We start from the raw sequence: 20,304 nt of genomic DNA, 5'->3' as shown, positions 1-20,304 counted from the left end.
GGTCAAGAGTGTACCTCCTGCACATAGCAGGCCCAATCGATTCACCGATCGATCGATCTGATACGGTACATCTAAACAACAAAGATAAAGTGTAGAAGCACAGAAGGCTCTTGGGTCCCACGTCCATAGATCCCTCAAAGTTGTCGCACAAGTTGATAGGCCTTATGTTGGCCTTAATTGTCATGGGATTGAGTTCAAGAGATGCAGGATAAAGTTGCAACTTTATAAAACTCTGGTTAAACAACAATTAGGAGTACTGCATCAGGTCTGGCCACCTCATTATCAGGAGTACCTCATTATAAGTAGGGTACGGAAGAGGTGCAGAGGAGATTTGCCAGGATGCTTCCTGCACTGGACAGGATATCTTACAAGCAAAGATTGAGTGAGCTAGGGCTTTGCTCTTTGGAGTGCAGGAGAATAAGTTGTGACTTGATGGAGGTGTACAGGATAAGAGACAAAGATAGAGTGGGCAGCCCCAGAGTGGAAATTGCTAATACAAGGGGGGTATAACTTCAAGGTGATTGGAGGAAAGTACGGGGGGGGGGGGGGGGATGTCGGAGGTAGGTATTTTGTACACAAAGAGTGGAGGTTGTATGTTAGGGGTGGTGGAGGCAGATACATTAGGGACATTTAATAAACTCTGTGATCGGCACAAGGAAGATAGAAAAATGGAGGACTTTGTGGGAGAGAATGGTTACATTGATTTCAGAGTAGGTTAAAAGGGTGGCACAACATCATGGGCTGAAGAGTCAGTACTGTGTTGTAGTCTCCAATGTTCAATGTACAATGAATCTGAACAAAACTTGGATGGAGTAATTACTCTGCAATTAACTACCAAAGCAAAAGCACTTAAAATACAATAAATACGCCCAGATACTGTTCTGGCCAAAAGTCAACCACATCAAGTACATGCTCAATGTTTCAGTATACTGGAACTATGATAAACCCCAGAGACTAGGCACAACACAGAAACAAGTCCTTCAGCCCATCTTGTCTACGCTGACCAAGATGACCTATACAAAGCTATTTCCATTTGCCAGCATTTATTTAAAGATACATTTCTAAATAAAATAAACACTTCCTCTCCCATGTATCTGTCCAACTGTCTTTCAAATGTTGAAATTAATATTACATCACCCACTTCCTCTGGCTGCTTGTTCCACACACGGACCATCCTTTATGTAAAAAAAATGCCCAAGTTCATAGCTGCCAATCAACACAGAGGTGCATAGTCCACTGCTCTACTCTCTGTACATTCATAACCATGTGGCTGAGAGCTGCTGCTCCTGTCGAGGGGTCAGTAGTGAAAAGGGTGAGCAGCTTCAGGACCTTGTGTGTGAAGATCTCTGAAGATCTATCCTGGGACCAACATATTGGTACAATTATAACGAAGGCACGGCCGCAGCTACATTTCATTGAGAGTTTGAGGTTCGGTATGTCATCAAAGACTCAAGTAATTTGCTGCAGATGTACCATGGAGAGCATTCTGACTGGTTGTATCAGACTGTTGTAGACTCTGCCAGCTACATCATGGATACTAGTCTGCCCAACATCGAGGACATCTTCATCACATATTCAGTATCTTAAGGAACAGCTTTTCCCCTCAATCATCAGATTTCTGAACAGTTCATAAACACTTGCTCTCTTTTTGCACTATTAATTTTTGATATATTCTTATTGCAATTTATAGTAATTTTTATATATTGCACTGTACTGCTATCGCAAAACAACAAATTTCATGACACAAGTCAGTGCTAATAAATCTGATTCTGAGTCTATTAAATCTCTCCCCTCTTACCGTAAACCTCTGCACTCTGTTTCTCGATTTCCCAACCATGCAAAAAAGACTGACAGCAATCACCCTATCTATGTCCCTCATGACTGGACGGGGAAAAGCAAAAGTAATCTTTCAGAATTTCAATTCATCCTCAGCTGACCCTCAGGCACTGAACTGCAATCCTCTCTTCCCTCATGGACCTGTCACCTCAAGGTCACATTCAAAGGGGACTAGTACCTGAGCTACTGGAAGGAAACAAGGCAGGCTGCCCACATGGGACAAAGGCCACACTTACGTCTTTCACGGTCAAACCCTGTTGTTTGATTTCATCAGTGCTGGTGACTTTGCAGCCCTCACAGTAGTCGGCAGTCAAGATCCGCTGAAAGGGAAAGTCCACAGGTCAGAGAGGCAGATCAAATATTCACAGTTCAAGTACATTTATGTAGAGAAGGAGGAAGGCAGATTTTGTGTGTGTGGATCCAGATTTCCAGCATTTGCAGAATCTCTTGTGTCTCCAATAATAAACCCGATAGATAGATAAATAACTACTGAGAACTTGAGTTGTAGAGTCCATAAGTTGTGATCAGTTCAGCATTGCGGTGAGAACAATCTAGGTCTCAATGTAGGTCTTAGAGCTCACTGATTTTAAATTCTATGGGGATGATAGTGTTAAATGTTGAGCTGTAGTCAATAAACCAGCATACCCAAGGATCGAAACCCGAGGACGAATTAGAAGCCTGGAAGTCAAGACCCATTGGCCAGAGGCAAGTCTGCGAATCTGTGAGTCTGTTGGGAAGGCCGGAGTCCGAGTCCACTGAAGGCTGGAAGCTTGTACTGGGGTTAAATGTCTACGTATGTCTGTGTTTGGGAGGGAGGAATGAGGCTCGATTTGCTGTTACTGTTTTGTTACTTGTGTCCTGTGCTGTTCTGCTGAACATTGTAGGATAGCTATAATGGGGCTGGAATGCATGGCAACATTTACAGGCTGCCCCCAGCACACCCTTGAGTTAGCTAGTTCTTAACACAAACAATGCTTTTCACTGTATGCTTTGATGTGATAAATAAACTTGAATCTTGAATGTCATGGGCTCAGATGGAAGACATGAACCAGGAGCACTCACAAAGCTGAGTACAGGGGGCAAGGTAGCTAGAGAGAAGACAGAGGGGCAGGGCCAAGGGGGTCAAAGTCCGGCATGGGTAGCAAAGAACATAGTACAGTATAGGCTATACTGCCCACCTTGTGTGTGAAGTAGGAAGTATGCAATTCTGCAGCAAGTCAAACTCCACTCAGTTGAACACAGGAGTCAAGATATAGTGTCCAAGCTCCAGGTGCTTTATTGGGCAGCACACATGTACAAATGAATAAGATTAAAACAGACAGAAACTGAAATATACTATCAAGTACTTAATGCAGCAAACTTATAACAATTAAGTCACACATTCTAAAGAGATTATGAATATATCAGAATCAGAATCAGGTTTATTATCACCGGCATCTGACATGAAATTTGTTAACTTAGCAGCAGCAATCCAATGCAATACATAATCTAGCATAGAAAGAAAAAAAAGATAATAAATAAAACATAATAAACAAGTAAATCAATTACGTATATTGAATAGATTATTAAAAAGTGTGCAAAAATTTAGAAATACTGTATATTAAAAAAGTGAGGTAGTGTCCAAAGCTTCAATGTCCATTTGGGAATCAGATGACAGAGGGGAAGAAGCTGTTCCTGAATCGCTGAGTGTGTGCCTTCAGGTTTCTGTACCTCCTACCTGATGGTAACAGTGAGAAAAGGGCATGTCCTGGGTGTTGGAGGTCCTTAATAATGGACACTGCCTTTCTGAGACACCGCTTCCTAAAGATATCCTGGGTACTTTGTAGTCTAGTGCCCAAGATGGATATGAGGCTAGACTTAAATGTAAAATATCCAAAAACTATAAATAATGTGAGTAAGCGAAGGAATGAACTTTTACGTAATTTTAACACAAAATACTGCCCAGATACATTTCTCCTTTATCAACTAAAATAACACTTCAGACGATGATTTTGATGGCACAAATGAAAGAAACGACACAGAATTGCATACATGTACTTCAGTCTGACTGAAAAATTCTATTAAAAACAAAAATGGCTGCTTTTCTGCTGTGGTCCAACTGAATTTCAAAATAAAAGTAAGCAGGGCTATCTGACTTTTAACCTACTTCATGATCAATCTAACCTTCCCCTCCCACGTAGCGCTCGACTTTCAGGAGTACTGTGAGATGGTGGGAAGTCACTCACAGTGAAAGGCAGGGTCCTGGGAAGTGTTGTAGCACACCTAGAGTACAACTACCTCGTCCACTGAAAATGGAGTCACAAGGCGGCTTTTGGTACATCAGTCAGGTCACGAGTATAAAAGTTGGGAGGTCGTGCTGTGGTTGTACAGGACGCTGGTGAAGACTACACAGACCACTATGTTCAGTTTTGGTCACCCAGCTGTGGGAAAGATGTTACGGAACTGGAAAGAGTGCAGAACAATTTACAAGGATGTTGGTGGCACTGTTCCTTCCAGGCTGCGTGAGTCCACAGCCACGAAGCAACTGAAATGCTCCCACACACTCCGCCTTTGTTGCCACACAACTAGAAAAAGCGTATGAAATGAGATCAATTTTCATTATGGTACTGTATTTTATTATATTCAACTAATAAATAAAGAATGTGATTTTTCAATTTCCTACTCTAAATATTCATAGTATGCATACTACAAAAAAAGTGCAGTGCAGCTTTTAGGCCGTGTAAAAATTTCCTGCCGTACAAGTGTGTAAAAAAAATTAGAGGGAACAATGGCTGTTGGGGTATTATTCCTTGGAGTAGGAGGCTGATAGATGATAGGTGAATGCACACAGTCTTCTTCCAAGGGTTTATAAAATGATGAGGGCATAGATAGGATGGACAGTCACAGTCTTTCTCCCAGGGTCAGTGAGTCCAACTAGAGAGCAAACGTTGAAGGTGAGAGGGGAAAGATTTAAAGGGGATTTGAGAGCAATGCTTTCACACCTACTGGTGAGGATATGGAAGGAGTAGAGATGGGTACAATTACTATGTTTGAAAGACATTTGCACAGGAAAGGTGTAGAAGGAAACAGGCCAAGCATGGGCAAATGGAACTAGCTCAGGTAGACACCCTGGTGAGTATGGGTGAATTAGGCCAATGGGCCTGTTTCGTGCTGTATAAGACTATGATCAGGATCTTGGCAGATCCTGGAAAGAAGGTCTGATGGGCAAGAGGGCAAGTCATTATCTATAATGACCGGGGAGTAGGATTGAAATCACAGTGGTCTACATATTACATGGCAATCACTGCACAAGAGGCTGTAGAGGAGATGCATGAGAGTGTTGTTAGAATCAGATAGTTACTATAGATCAAGCAACTATGTCTACAACAGCTGATGCTTGAAATCTAAAATATAAACAAATTACTGAAACACAACATGCACAAAGCACTGGAAGAACTCAGCAGGTCAGGCAGCATCTATGAAGGGAAATGGACAGAAGACATTTCAGGCCAAGGCCCTTCATTAGGATGGAGTTACTCAGTAGGTCAAGGTAACTCTGTAGAGAAAGTGAGCTAACATTTTAGACTGAAAACTATTCATCAAGAGGTACAGTCATGGAGAGAAGGATTGCTTCCATGGATACTGAGGGGAGATTTAATAGAGGGATCTACACAGGGCAAAGAAGGGTCCATTTTCCTCAACGCAGGATATTTAGCAGTTTTATGGTCAATGTTAGAAATGTGTCGGAGGAGCCAAAGGGGGAGACCGGGAAAACAGGTCAAGAAGAAATATTTGTAAAGCATTAAAGGTCTGGAATTCACTGCCTGAAAGTATTGGAACTTGAAGATTCGCATCATCGGTAACAGTCCTGTTTTAATTTTATTGGAAGTAAAAACCACCAAGAGGATCATCAGGTCTCCCTCCCTCCCATTTGAGACTGTTACTGGGACTGATGCAGACAAAGGGCTCAAAACATTGTTCAGGATCCCCACCACTCAAACCACAATTTCTCTGACCCACTACCATCAGGAAGGTAATACAGGAACATCAGGTCTAGGACTGCAGACTGAGTAACAGCTTCTTCCCTCAAGGCTGTGAAACTAATGAATACCCTGCCATCGCTGAGGTTACGTCACTAGGACAGCGAGCTGTTTACTGTTTACCTGTGCTGCACACCACATTATATTTTATTAACTAGTTTATTGTAATATTTTGTTTTATGTGCTGTGTGTGATTCGTGTTTTGTGGGTGCACAATGGCCCGGAGGAACATTGTTTCATCCCATTGTATATATGTAGTCAGATGACAATAAAGCTGAAGTTGAACTATTGGTAAAGAGAGCTGTTTTCAGCACAATCCAGATACATTCTACATTCCCCTAACCTCTGCAGAGCTCACCTTACTGGTGTGCTCCCAGTACACCTTGGGAATGATGATAAATTTGAAGTGACTGAGATCTCGTGCACAGCGCTCTGCATTACGGCCTTCGTTCTCAAAGTCCAACTCTTGGGCCAAGGTTCCCTTCAGGTCCTGTGAACACAACAAACACAGCACAGACACAGACTCTGTAATCACTGAGTCACTTGGGACATACTGTGATGGGACCGTCCATTCTGCTATTACTTACAGGTGACGGGAACTTTGCTTTCTATCGGTTATCGTTTAACCAGAGATCTGAACTCTAAAAGCTGAACTGCAGATTATTTATTAAAATAAAACTTGCAATAAAAAATATTTTCAGGGAGTTTTACCCAGTGCCCAACTATTTTACTTCCAATCCTCATTCCCATTCTGACCCTTCAATCCATGACCTCCTGTCATAATGAGGCCACTCTTAGAGACAGTGGAGAAGCACACATCATATTCTGTCTGTGTAGCCTCCAATCTGATGATATAAACATTGATTTCTTCAATGTTCAATAATTTGTTTCCCCCACCACTTCCCTCTTCTTCTATTCTCTACTGTGGCCCCCTTCTTACCTCTTCTTTTCTCAACTGCCTATCCTCACCTCCTGGTACCCCTCCTCCTCCTCCTCTTTCTGCCATGGCGCGCTCTCCTTTCCCATCAGATTCTTTCTTCTCCAACCTTTTACCTTTTCCACCTATCACCTCCCAACTTCTCATTTCCACTCTCCCCGACCCATCTAGCTTCACCTGTCACCTTCGAGCTTGTCCTCCTTCTCCTCCCCCACCTTATTCTGACTTCTGCCCCCTTCCCTTCCAGTCCTGATAAGGTTCTCAGCCCGAAATGTCAGCTCTTTATACCACTCCGTAGATGCTACCTGCCCTGCATTTTGTGTGTGTTGCTCCGGATTTCCAGCATCTGCAGAATCTCTTGAGTTTCTGACAATTTGTTTCTTTAAACAACAAGCTGATACCATCACAAACACAAAATACTCTGCAGATGCTGGGGTCAAAGCAACACGCACAACACGCTGGAGGAACTCAGCAGGTCGGGCAGCATCCGTGGAAACAAACAGTCAACGTTTCGGGCCGAGACCCTTCGTCAAAACTGAAGAGGGAGGGGGGCAGGGGCCCTATAAAGAAGATGGGGGGAGGGTGGGAAGGAGAAGGCTGGTAGGTGCCGGGTGAAAAACCAGTAAGGGGAAAGATCAAGGGGTGGGGGAGGGGAAGCAGGGAGGGGATAGGCAGGAGAGGTGAAGGAGGAATGTAAGGGGAAAGCACTATGGGTAGTAGAAGGAGGTGGAACCATGAGGGAGGTGATAGGCAGCTGGAGGAGGAGACAGAGTGAAACTGGGATGGGGGAAGGGAGAGGGAGGGAATTACCGGAAGTTGGAAAATTCAATGTTCATGCCAAGGGGCTAGAGACTACCCAGACGGTTTATGAGGTGAAACCCGACGCAGATTGGGGGACCACTTCGTCGAGCACCTCCGCTCCGTCCACCACAACAGACAGGATCTCCCGGTTGCCACCCACTTCAACTCTGCTTCACATTCCCATTCGGATAGGTCCATACATGGCTTCCTCTACTGCCATGATGAGGCCAAATTCAGGTTGGAGGAGCAACACCTCATATACCGTCTGGATAGTCTCCAGCCCCTTGGCATGAACGTTGAATTCTCCAACTTCCAGTAATTCCAGCGTGTTGTGCGTTAAACTGATACCATCGTAAGCACTATCTGAAAAAGTCTGGCACCAAATAAGTATAATGATATGTTCAGCATGCACTTAGCAAAGGTAACACCCACCTGCAAGACCCAGCTGAAAGCAAACTTTGGATGCATTAGCTGAATTATGGTCAAGAGGAACTCCAAGGTCAAAATATCTCCATCAAACCGGTCCCGTAGATCAATAAACTGAACCTGAAACAGAAGGATTCTATTGATTCTATTGTGGTTATTGGATTTATTGAGTATGACCACGGGAAAATGAATCTCAAGGTTGTATATGGTGATATATATGTACTTTGATAGCAAACTTACTTCGAATTTTCAGGAGTTCACCATATACTACCCTGAGATTAATTTTCTTGCAGGCATTCAGAATGTAATGCCCTGGCTAAGATTAATATCGCTATGCTGTAGGTATTTCACTTCAGCAGTTTTCTGCAAGGGCAGCAAGTCCTGCTGGTAGAATGCTTACGTTTCGGCTAGAGATCAGAATCAGAATTATTATCGCCAGCATGTGACGTGAAATTTGTTAACTTAACAGCAGTTCAAAGCAATACATAACATAGAAGAGAGAAAAAAATTTAATTAAAAATCATGCAAAAAACAAATACTGTATATTAATAGTAGTGAGGTATTGTCCATTTAGTTCAATGCAATACATAATCCAGCAAAGAAAAAAACATTAATAAAATAAAACAGAACTTAATAATAAATAGACAAGTAAATCAATTACATTTATTGAATAATTTTAATAAGTGCAAAAACAGAAATGTTGTATATTAAAAAAAAGTGAGGTAGTGTCCAAATGTTCAATGTCCATTTAGGAATCGGATGGCAGAGGAGAAGAAGCTGTTCCTGAATCGGAGCTTCCTTATGGTAACAGTGAGAAAAGGGCATGCCCTGGGTGCTGGGGGTCCTTAATAATGGACCATGTCATTCACTTTAGGAATGTTGTGTCAGCCTATCAGGATGGTGGGATTGGGAGAATGTTCTAAAGTGAGCAGGGATGACAAGGTTTGGTGGTGGACAGCAGTCTGGTTTGCGGGTCTTTTGGAGGGAGCTGGGAGAGGACAGGAGGGAAGATGCCTGAGGATGCCGTGGGAAGGAGTGCCCCCATTGCACGAAATGCGTTACGCAGATGAATTGCTCCAAGGAGGAAGGGCCAGTACTCATGAGAGAGAGCCCGTTTGTTTGAAGTGGATTTCAAGTGAAGTTTGGAATGTGGTGCGTGCATTCACACAGACCGTGGGTCCAGCGTGAAAAACGACAACTCCAGGATGGGCTCCAACTTTGCGTACACACTGGATGTGTTTAACTGTAATGGGCCCTTTTTTCTTCCTCTTTTCTGCTAACTCTTCCATAAAGCTGAAATTTGTGAATTTCTTGCCAACCAATGATTGTGTATGGGCAATATTTACACAGCCTTCACTCAAACTGAGGTTTTTTTAAAAATCGGAATATCACGATGTTCCTGTTTGGTTGAACTCCAAATAACACTGATCTTACGAATATTGTTTATGAAAGGTGGCATTCTTACTGCTGAGTCACGTGGCTGTCAACAGAAGTGGTTAACAAGCCAAGTTTGCTTACGAGCCCAATGAAGGGGCTACAGTAGTAAACACAACGAAACACAATAGAATCAATGAAAAATACACATGACAGAAACAGACAAACAACCAATGTGCAAAATACAAGCTGTGCAAATACAAAGAGTTAAAGAATAAATAAATAAGCAATAAACATCAAGAAGGGAAGTTTTAGAGTCCTTAAAAGTGAGTCCATAGGTTGTAGAATCAGTACAGTACTGGAGTCAGTGAAGTTAAGTAAAGTTAATCCCCTCTGGCTGAAGAGTCTGAAAGTTAAGGTGTAATAACTGTTCCTGAACCTGGTGGCATGGGACTTGAGGCTCCTTTACTTCCTTCCTGATGACAGCAGTGATAAAGAGAGCATGCTGTGGATGGTCGGGGTCCCTGACAATGGATGCTGCTTTCCTGTGACAGTGTTCCATGCAGATGCGCTCAGTGGTGGGGAGGGCTTTGTCTCTGATGAACATTTTATTATCTTCATCTTGGAGCTGAACAGAGTGGTGATGTAAGGAGAAAATGAAGCTCGCAGGCTTCTGGTAGGAAAGTCACCTCAGAGTCGAGAGGTAATAGGTTGTGCAATACTGAGGAGTGGAAAAATAGAGAGTGCAAAAAAGAACCAGGACCAGGTTCATTATTATTGACGTATGTCATGAAATTTGTTGTTTTGTGACAGTAGTACAGTGTAACAAATTATTATAAGATACAATAATATATAAAAATAAATACATTGTGCAAAAAGGGAGCAAAATAATGAGGTAGTATTCATGGACGATTCAGAAATATGATGATAGAGGGGAAGAAGCTGTTCCTGAGTGTGTGTCTTCAGACTCCCGTACCACCTCCTTGAAAGTAGCATAGCAATGAGAAGAGGCCATGTCCTGGGTGATGGGGGCACCCAATGATGGATGAAGCCTTTTTTGAGGTTTTGCCTTTTGAAGATGTCCTCGATACTAGGGAGGCTGGTGTCCATGATGGAGTTGGCTGAGTTTACAACTTTCTGCAGCTTCGTCTGATCCTGTGCATTGGAGCCTCCATTCCAGACGGTGATGAAGCCACTCAGAATACTCTCCACGGTATATCTGTAAAAATTTGCTTCAATCTTTGGTGACATAGCAAATCTCCTCAGACTCCTAATGAAATAGAACTCAAAGTGAGTTAGAGAGAGGTTGAACATGCTGGGACTTTATTCACTGGAGTCTAGGAAAATGAGGAGGTCTTTAGAGGTTTTCTAAAATCATTAGGGGTATAGATAGGGGGAATGTACAGTCAGAGGAGGGAGAAGCAAGAACTAGATGGGATAAGTTTAAAGTAAGAGGGTAGAGATTTATTAGGAGCCCAAGGAGCAATTTGGTTAGTTTGGTACCTCAAATGGATAGATTATTTAGAACTCAAAACAGTGCAGGTTGTTCATAGACATTAGACAGGGCGCTGGAAGAAATCCCCTGTTCCTTATCAGTATAGTATTGTGGGGTCTTTTCTGTCACTTGCCAGAAGATATGGGCTTTGGTTTTAAAGTGTCCTTCAAAAAACAGAATGACCAATGTCACAGAATTCCCTTGGGGTTGCAGTGCGAATTCAGTATTTAGAAAAACACTTGATATTGCCAACTATTAACGAAGCACCATTGAAAATACCCTATCCAGATGCATCATGGCTAAAAATAACAACTGTGTCTGCAAGAAACTGCAGAGAGTTGTGAACACAGGTCAGCACATCACGAAATCCAGCCTCCTCTCCAAGGACTGTCTCCACTTTCCACTGCCTTGGTAAAGCAGCCAGTACAGACATAAGCTTCCCCACCCTATACGTTCTCTCTTCTCACCTGAAGTCAGTAGTGTTTGTTTTTTTGGCAATAACATTCAGGGAGTGATTTTGTGTTTGTACAGCAGGGGAGCGAGGGACTTACTTTAACTGCCACAACAGTCCCATCATGCAGTTCGGCCTTGTGAACTTGAGAAAGACTGGCAGCTGCAAACGGCTCTGGGTCAAAGTGTTTGAACATTTTGTCTGGGGTGGTTTGAAAATCTTCAAGGAACAAGGAATCGATCTGCCAACATCAGAGAGAGACAGAGAGAGAGAAAGAGAGAAGGTTAAATTAAAATAAACTTTATACAAGGATTTAAAGATTAGCTTTATTTGTTACATATACCATATAACAATTACAGCATGGAAACAGGCCATCTCGGCCCTTCTAGTCCATGCTGAACGCTTACTCTCACCTAGTCCCACTAGCCCACACTCAGCCCATAACCCTCCATTCCTCTCCTGTCCATATACCTATCCAATTTTGCTTTAAATGACAATACCGAACCTGCCTCTACCACTTCTACTGGAAGCTCATTCCACACAGCTACCACTGAGTAAAGAAGTTCCCCCTCATGTTACCCTTAAACTTTTGCCCCCTAAGTCTCAACTCATGTCCTCTTGTTTGAATCTCCCCTACTCTCAATAGAAAAAGCCTATTCACGTCAACTCTATCTATCCCCCTCATAATTTTAAATACCTCTATCAAGTCCCCCCTCAACCTTCTACGCTCCAAAGAATAAAGACCTAACTTGTTCAATCTTTCCCTGTAACTTAGATGCTGAAACCCAGGTAACATTCTAGTAAATCTTCTCTGTACTCTCTCTATTTTGTTGACATCTTTCCTATAATTTGGTGACCAGAACTGTACACAATACTCCAAATTCAGCCTTACCAATGCCTTGTAGCCATTTTAACATTGCATCCCAACTCAATGCTCTGATTTATAAAGGCCAACATACCAAAAGCTTTCTTCACCATCCTATCCACATGAGATTCCACCTTCAAGGAACTATGCACCATTATTCCTAGATCACTCTGTTCTACTGCATTCTTCAATGCCCTACCATTTACCATGTATGTCTTATTTGGATTATTCCTACCAAAATGTAGCACCTCACACTTATCAGCATTAAACTCCATCTGCCATCGCTCAGCCCAATCTTCTAACTGGCCTAAATCTGTCTGCAAACTTTGAAAACCTACTTCATTATCCACAACGCCACCTACCTTAGTATCATCTGCATACTTACTAATCCAATTTACCACCCCATCATCCAGATCATTAATGTATTTGACAAACAACATTGGACCCAGTACAGATCCCTGAGGCACACCACTAGTCACCAGCCTCCAACCTGACAAACAGTTATCCACCACTACTCTCTGGCATCTCCCATCCAGCCACTGTTGAATACATTTTACTACTTCAATATTAATACCTAACGATTGAACCTTCCTAACTAACCTTCCATGCAGAACCTCGTCAAAGGCCTTAATGAAGTCCATATAGACAACATCCACTGCTTTACCCTTGTCAACTTTCCTCGTAACCTCTTCAAAAAATTCAATAAGATTTGTCAAACATGACCTTCCACGCACAAATCCATGTTGATTGTTCCTAATCAGACCCTGTCTATCCAGATAATTATATATACCATCTCTAAGAATACTTTCCATTAATTTACCCACCACTGACGTCAAACTGACAGGCCTATAATTGCTAGGTTTACTCTTAGAACCCTTTTTAAACAATGGAACCACATGAGCAATACGCCAATCCGCTGGCACCATCCCCGTTTCTAATGACATTTGAAATATTTCTGTCAGAGCCCCTGTTTTTTCTACACTAATCTCCCTCAAGGTCCTAGGGAATATCCTATCAGGACCCAGAGATTTATCCACTTTTATATTCCTTAAAAGCGCCAGTACTTCCTCCCCTTTAATCGTCATAGTTTCCATAACTTCCCTACTTGTTTCCCTTACCTTAACACAATTCAATATCCTTCTCTTTAGTGAATACCGAAGAAAAGAAATTGTTCAAAATCTCCCCCATCTCTTTCGGTTCCACACATAGCTGTCCACTCTGATTCTCTAAGGGACCAATTTTATCCCTCACTATCCTTTTGCTATTAATACTTCAAAACATTTGAACATACAGTGAAATGCTTTGTTTGTGTCAATGACCAACACAGTCCTAGGATTGTTCTGAGGGCAGCCCGCAACTGTTGTCATGCTGTTATGCTTCTGGTACCAACATAGCATGCCCACAACTTACTCACCCTAACCCATTTGTCTTTGGGGACGTGGGAGTAAAGTGGAGCACCCGGAGGAAACCCACAAAGTGATGGGACAAATGTACAAACTCATTACAGACAGCACTTGGAATCAAAACCCGATCAGTGGTCATTGGCGCTGTAAAGAGATAGCACTAACCACTACACTACCATGATGCCCCATTACAATCACCTACCACAAGAACGTGGTACAGTAAAAGAGCCATCCTTTCTTTCTGGTGCAAGGACAGATAATGCTGCATAGGGATAGACTGTCATCCCAGACTACAGAAGGTCAGTGCTCCAGGTGGTCAGAGACAGAGTCCAGATGAATGGCCTCAAACCTAAATGTCAACCACCCACTTCCCTGCAAAGATTCAAAGGAAATTAATTATATATAAATTTTATTAATATATATTAATTATATATATTAATTTATATATTAATTGTATATGCCACTGTATGCTACCCTGAGATTCATATTTAGATGCTGCCTGACCCATTGGGTTCTTCCAGAATTTTGTATTTTTGCTCAAGATTCCAGCATCTGCAGTCCCTTGGGTGTTTGACCAGACTGCAGAAGGTCCTGGCACAGAGTCAGACCAGGAATGAATCAATAAATAAAACTGAATCCAGTTCAAATCCCAAGCAGAGAATGGTCATGGAGTCAGACTTAATCCATTCAGGGGCAACACTCACGAACCTGAGCAGGCGTTCATCACTTCTGATGGCCTGACATGGAGAGACCGGCCTGAATAACAGGAAGGGAAGCTGTGTGCATGAAGTGGGAGCTTGATACACAACTGAGAGGACAGGTTTCGTCACCAAAAGACCTGATACTGCCACTGGAAACACAGCTTCCTGGTTAGCGTAAAGATTTACAGCACCAGTGACCTGTGCCTGCATGGGTTCCCTCTGGGTGTTCCAGTTTCCTCCCACTTTCCACAAACATACAGGTCATCAAGTTGAGAGCATGCTACATTGGCACCAGAAGCACTGCAATACTTGCTCACGGCCCCCAGTACAATCCTCCAGTTGTGTTGGTTGTTGATGCAAATAATACATTTCACTGTACATTACGATGTAACTATGACAAATAAAGCTAATCTTTATAAATCTCTAATTTTTAAAAAAGAGACCATACCCATATCCACTGTCTCCTGTGTCGCTGGGTTGGATATTGGGAGAGTTCCGCAGCACTCCAAAATAATGGGATTGTTCCTGTCCACTCAGACAGACAGGGCCTTGAAGTCAACTCTAGGCAGCCCATCTAACTGTGCAGTATCCCCACAGTCCAGCAATTCCTCGGTCATGTGACAAATAAAGCTGATCTTTATGTGAGTCGTAAGTGATCAGAGGTTTAGACATCATTACCGTGATCACAGCTTCCAAAGGGCAGCCTGACAAGAAAGGAGCAGACATACCTCCATGTACCTCCTGTTGATGGCCTTGTCCTCGAGGACACGCAGGGAATTGATGTACTCTGGAGGGAGCAGGTGATTGAAGGAGCACAGACCCTGTCCCAGCTTGATGTACAGACCAGCATTCTTAATGGCACCTTCCACAATGAGGTCTGCAGCTCGCTGGTGACAGGCAGACATGGCAGCAATGAAGTCCGGACTATCCTGGCAGGACCCAAGAGCACAACATGGATAACTGACCTTTGCTTCTTAATTCATTTATTTATTTAGCAATACAGCATGGAGTAGGCCACACTGCCCCAGAAATCTCCAACAAACCCAATTAACCCTAACCCAACCACAGAACAATTTACACGGGCTAGTTGACCTACCCTGCACATCTTTGGCCTGTGGGAGGAAACCAAAGGACTTGGGGAAAACCCACACATTCTTGCAGGAAGGAAGTAGAGTGACTGCTTACAGTGTGCACAGGAACTGGCCGCTGGATTACCCGAGTTGTAATAGTATCACACTAATTGCTACACTACTGTGGTGCCCTTCACTGGCTCTTACAATTACCTCTTCTTTTGCAATTTACACACAATTATTGATAGGATGACCTGCTAATGCACCATCGAGGTCTTCTTCAAAAGGCGATGCCTCGTGAAGTCAGCATCCATCATTAAGGACCCTCACCACCCAGAAAATGACCCCTTCTCATTGCTACTATTAGGTACAGGCATCTGAAGGCACACACTCAACCTTTTACCAACAGTGTCTTCTCCCTCACTCTCAGATTTCCAAACACTCCATGAACACTACCTCGCTATTTTGATCTATATTTGCTCATGAAACAAAGGGGGTAATTTCACTCAACCTCACTTGCCCCATCATTGAAATGTTCCCACACCATGGACTCACCTCCAAGACCCTCGGACCTACCTGGAGAATACCTGAGGAGGAAGGTAAAGCTGCGCAAGCGCTGGTGATGTCAGCGGTGAGCGCGGGCTTTAAAAAGCGACCCACTTGCAGGAGCGGGCAGCGTCGGTGCGGGCAGCGGAGTGCGCAGGAGCAGAGTGCTGGGCTTTGGCTCAGCGGGCTTCGGCGCAAGAGGACTTCGACAAGAAGCCTGCTTTTCATTTATTCTGACTAATCTGGGATCAGGTAATGGGGGAGACTGTTAGAGCAGTGGTGTGCTCCGTATGCAGTATGTGGGAGGTCAGGGTCAACACAGTTGTTCCTGATGACCACACCTGCAATAGGTGCATCCAGCTGCAGTTCCTATCAGACCGAGTTAGGGAATTGGAGCAGGAGCTGGATGAACTACGGATCATTCGGGAGGCAGAGGCAGAGATAGATAAGAGTTATCGGGAGGTAGTCACACCGAAAAGACAGGAGGTAGGCAAATGGGTGACAGTCAAGAGAGGCAGGGGGAACAGACAGAGAGAGAAGAGCACCCCTGTGGCCGTTCCCATCAAAAATAAGTATACCGTTTTAGATAGATAGATAGATAGATATTTTATTCATCCCCATGGGGAAATTCAACATTTTTTCCAATGTCCCATACACTTATTGTAGCAAAACTAATTACATACAATACTTAACTCAGTAAAAATATGATATGCATCTAAAATCACCCTCTCAAAAAGCATTAATAATAGCTTTTAAAAAGTTCTTAAGTAGTTTACTTAAATACATTGAGTCCTAACCCCGGCACTTTAACATATCTTACTCCTGGCGGTTGAATTGTAAAGCCGAATGGCATTGGGGAGTATTGATCTCTTCATCCTGTCTGAGGAGCATTGCATCGATAGCAACCTGTCGCTGAAACTGCTTCTCTGTCTCTGGATGGTGCTATGTAGAGGATGTTCAGGGTTTTCCATAATTGACCGTAGCCTACTCAGCGCCCTTCGCTCTGCTACCGATGTCATACTCTCCAGTACAGTACTTTGCCCACGACAGAGCCCGCCTTCCTTACCAGCTTATTAAGACGTGAGGCGTCCCTCTTCTTAATGCTGCCTCCCCAACACGCCACCACAAAGAAGAGGGCGCTCTCCACAACTGACCTATAGAACATCTTCAGCATCTCACTACAAACATTGAATGACGCCAACCTTCTAAGGAAGTACAGTCGACTCTGTGCCTTCCTGCACAAGGCATCTGTCGATACTGTTGGTGGGGATGACCTACCAGGAACAAGTTGCAGTGGTCCTGTCTCTGGCACTGAGGTTGGACCCTTGACTAGGAAGGGGAGGAGGGAAGAGAAGAGAGCGGTATTGATAGGCGATTCTATAGTCAGGGGGGCGGATAGGAGATTTTGTGGGGAAGATCGGGAGTCTCGGATGGCATGTTGCTTCCCTGGTGCCGGGGTCCGAGACATCTCAGATCGGGTGCAGGTTATTCTCGAGAGGGAGGGCAAGAATCCAGATGTTGTGGTCCATGTAGGGACCAATGACTTGGGTAGGATGAGTGAGGGGGTCCTGCGTAGGGAGTTCAGGGAGTTAGGTGCGAAGCTGAAGAGCAGGACCTCCAGGGTAACAATCTCAGGATTGCTACCTGTGCCACGTGCGAGTGAGGCAAGGAACAGGAGGATTATAAAGATTAATACGTGGCTGAGGGGATGGTGCAGGAGGGAGGGCTTCAGGTTTGTAGATAATTGGGCTTTGTTCCAGGGAAGGTGGGATCTGTTCGGAAGGGACGGTTTACACCTGAACTGGAGCGGTACTAACATTCTTGCAGGGAAGTTTGCTAGTGCTTCTTGGGGGGGGGGGGGGTTTAAACTAAATTTGCAGGGGGCGGGGATCCAGAATGTGAGAGAGGATAGCGAGAGGAAGAATAAAGGACAGGTGGGGACTACATGGTTCCGGAATATTAAGTGTGTAGTAGAGGAAGGTGGGGCGGAACAAGTGATAAGGAGGACTCATGTACAGAGGGATGGTCTGACGGAACATGGAGTTAAATGTGCAGAAAGAATAAGTAAATTTAGGAAGGACAACAAATTTCTAGGGGTGTATAGCCCAATGGGAGTTCGGGGAGCTGGGTTAAGCACAATAGGCAGCGATTCAAACAGAGAGAGGAGAAATGGGTTAAAAATTCTATATCTGAATGCACGAAGTGTCAGAAATAAGGCGGATGAGCTTGAAGCCCAGGTGCGAATGGGTAACTATGATGTTGTTGGGATAACGGAGACATGGCTGCAGGGAGATCAGACCTGGGAAATGAATGTACAAGGGTATACGTGCTATCGTAGGGACAGAAATGTGGGCAGAGGGGGTGGGGTGGCCCTGTTGGTGAGGAATGAGATTCAATCCTTTGCAAGGGGGGAACATAGGGTCAGGAGAAGTAGAGTCTGTGTGGATAGAACTGAGGAACAGTAAGGGCAAAAGGACCCAAATGGGTGTTGTCTACAGGCCACCAAACAGTAGCATGGATATTGGGTGCAAGTTGAATAGGGAGTTAACATTGGCATGTGGCAAAGGTAATGTCGCAGTAGTTATGGGGGATTTCAACATGCAGGTGAACTGGGAGAATCAGGTTGGTGCTGGACCACAGGATAGGGAGTTTGTAGAGTGCCTATGGGATGCATTCTTGGAACAGCTTGTATGAGAGCCGACCAGGGACAAGACTATTCTGGATTTAGTGTTATGTAATGAACAGGATTTGATAAGCGATCTCGCAGTAAAGGAGCCATTAGGATGTAGTGATCACAATATGATAAGCTTTTATCTTCAATTTGAGAAGGATAAGGGCAGATCGGAGGTGTCAGTGTTGCAGATGAACAGGGGAAACTATGGAGCCATGAGGGAGGAGCTGGCCAAAGTTGACTGGACGGATAGCCTAGCAGAAAAGACAGTGGAACAGCAATGGCAGTTATTCTTGGGAATAATGCACAAGGTGCAAAATCAGTTCATCCCCCGGAGAAGGAAGGATTCAAAGGGGGGAAATGGGCCACAGTGGTTGACAAAGGAAGTCAGAGATTGCATAGCATTAAAAAAAAGGAAATATGACAGAGCTAAGGTGAGTGGGAGGACAGATGATTGGGAAGTTTTTAAGGAACAACAGAACTTAACTAAAAAGACAATACGGGGAGAAAAAATGAGGTACGAACGCAAGCTAGCCAGGAATATAAAGGATGATAGCAAAAGCTTTCTTAGGTATGTGAAGAGAAAGAAGATAGTTAAGAACAATGTTGGGCCCTTGAAGAATGAATTGGGTGAAATTGTTATGGGAAACAGAGAAATGGCATAAGAATTTAATGGGTACTTTAGATCTGTTTTCACTAAGGAAGACACAAACAATCTCCCAGATGTATGGATGGGCCAAGGACATAGGGTAACAGAGGAAATGAAACAGATTGACATTCGGAAGGAAACGGTGATGAGAAGACTGATGGAACTGAAGGCTGACAAATCCCCAGGTCCAGATGGTCTGCACCCTAGGATACTAAAGGAAGTGGCCCTGGAAATTGCGGATGCATTGGTAGTCATTTTCCAATGTTCCTTAGATTCAGGATCAGTTCCTGAGGTTTGGAGAATGGCTAATGTTATCCCACTTTTTAAGAAAGGAGGGAGGGAGAAAACAGAGAACTATCAACCTGTCAGCCTGACATCGGTGGTGGGAAAGATGCTGGAGTCCATTATTTAGGATGAAATAGTGGCATATCTAGATAGCAGTGATAGGATTGGGCCGAGCCAGCATGGATTTACCAAGGGTAAATCATGCTTGACTAATCTGTTGGAGTTTTTCGAGGATGTAACCAGGAAGTTAGACGGGGGAGATCCAGTGGATGTAGTGTACCTCGATTTTCAGAAGGCATTTGATAAGGTCCCACATAGAAGATTGGTGGGTAAAATCAAAGCTCAGGGCATCGGGGGGAAGGCATTGACATGGATATAAAACTGGTTGGCAGATAGAAAGCAAAGGGTAGCGGTGAATGGGTGTTTCTCGGAATGGCAGGTGGTGACTAGTGGGGTGCCACAGGGCTCGGTATTGGGACCACAGCTGTTTACCATTTACGTTAACGATTTGGATGAAGGCATAGAAAATAACATCAGCAAATTTGCTGATGATACTAAGCTGGGTGGCAGTATGACATGTGATGAGGATGTTAGGAGAATTCAGGGTGACTTGGATAGGCTGGGTGAGTGGGCAGATACTTGGCAGATGGCGTTTAATGTGAATAAGTGTGAGGTTATCCACTTTGGGAGTAAGAACAGGAAGGCAGATTATTATCTGAACGGTGTAGAGTTGGGTAAGGGAGAAATACAAAGAGATCTCGGAGTCCTTGTTCAT

The 20,304-nt window shown here is 43.8% G+C and overlaps 1 protein-coding gene across 4 annotated transcripts in view; it reads right to left on the bottom strand.

The window, feature by feature from the left end:
- The window catches only part of adck5 (aarF domain containing kinase 5), a 119,058-nt gene that overhangs the window by 57,761 nt on the left and 40,993 nt on the right, over nucleotides 1-20,304 (bottom strand). For all 4 annotated transcript variants that reach the window (XM_073055122.1, XM_073055121.1, XM_073055123.1 and 1 more), the window contains 5 exons: nucleotides 15,037-15,237; nucleotides 11,440-11,580; nucleotides 8,026-8,139; nucleotides 6,214-6,345; nucleotides 2,073-2,156 (listed from right to left, as the gene is read on the bottom strand). In XM_073055122.1, the coding sequence (XP_072911223.1) occupies nucleotides 2,073-2,156; nucleotides 6,214-6,345; nucleotides 8,026-8,139; nucleotides 11,440-11,580; nucleotides 15,037-15,237 (672 nt within the window). The remainder of the gene's footprint in view (nucleotides 1-2,072; nucleotides 2,157-6,213; nucleotides 6,346-8,025; nucleotides 8,140-11,439; nucleotides 11,581-15,036; nucleotides 15,238-20,304) is intronic.

The sequence above is a fragment of the Hemitrygon akajei genome, chromosome 8 (assembly GCF_048418815.1).
Source record: "Hemitrygon akajei chromosome 8, sHemAka1.3, whole genome shotgun sequence".
Taxonomy (NCBI): Eukaryota; Metazoa; Chordata; class Chondrichthyes; order Myliobatiformes; family Dasyatidae; genus Hemitrygon; species Hemitrygon akajei.
Note: the sequence above shows the minus strand (reverse complement) of the source record. Positions and strands in the feature narration are given on the sequence as shown.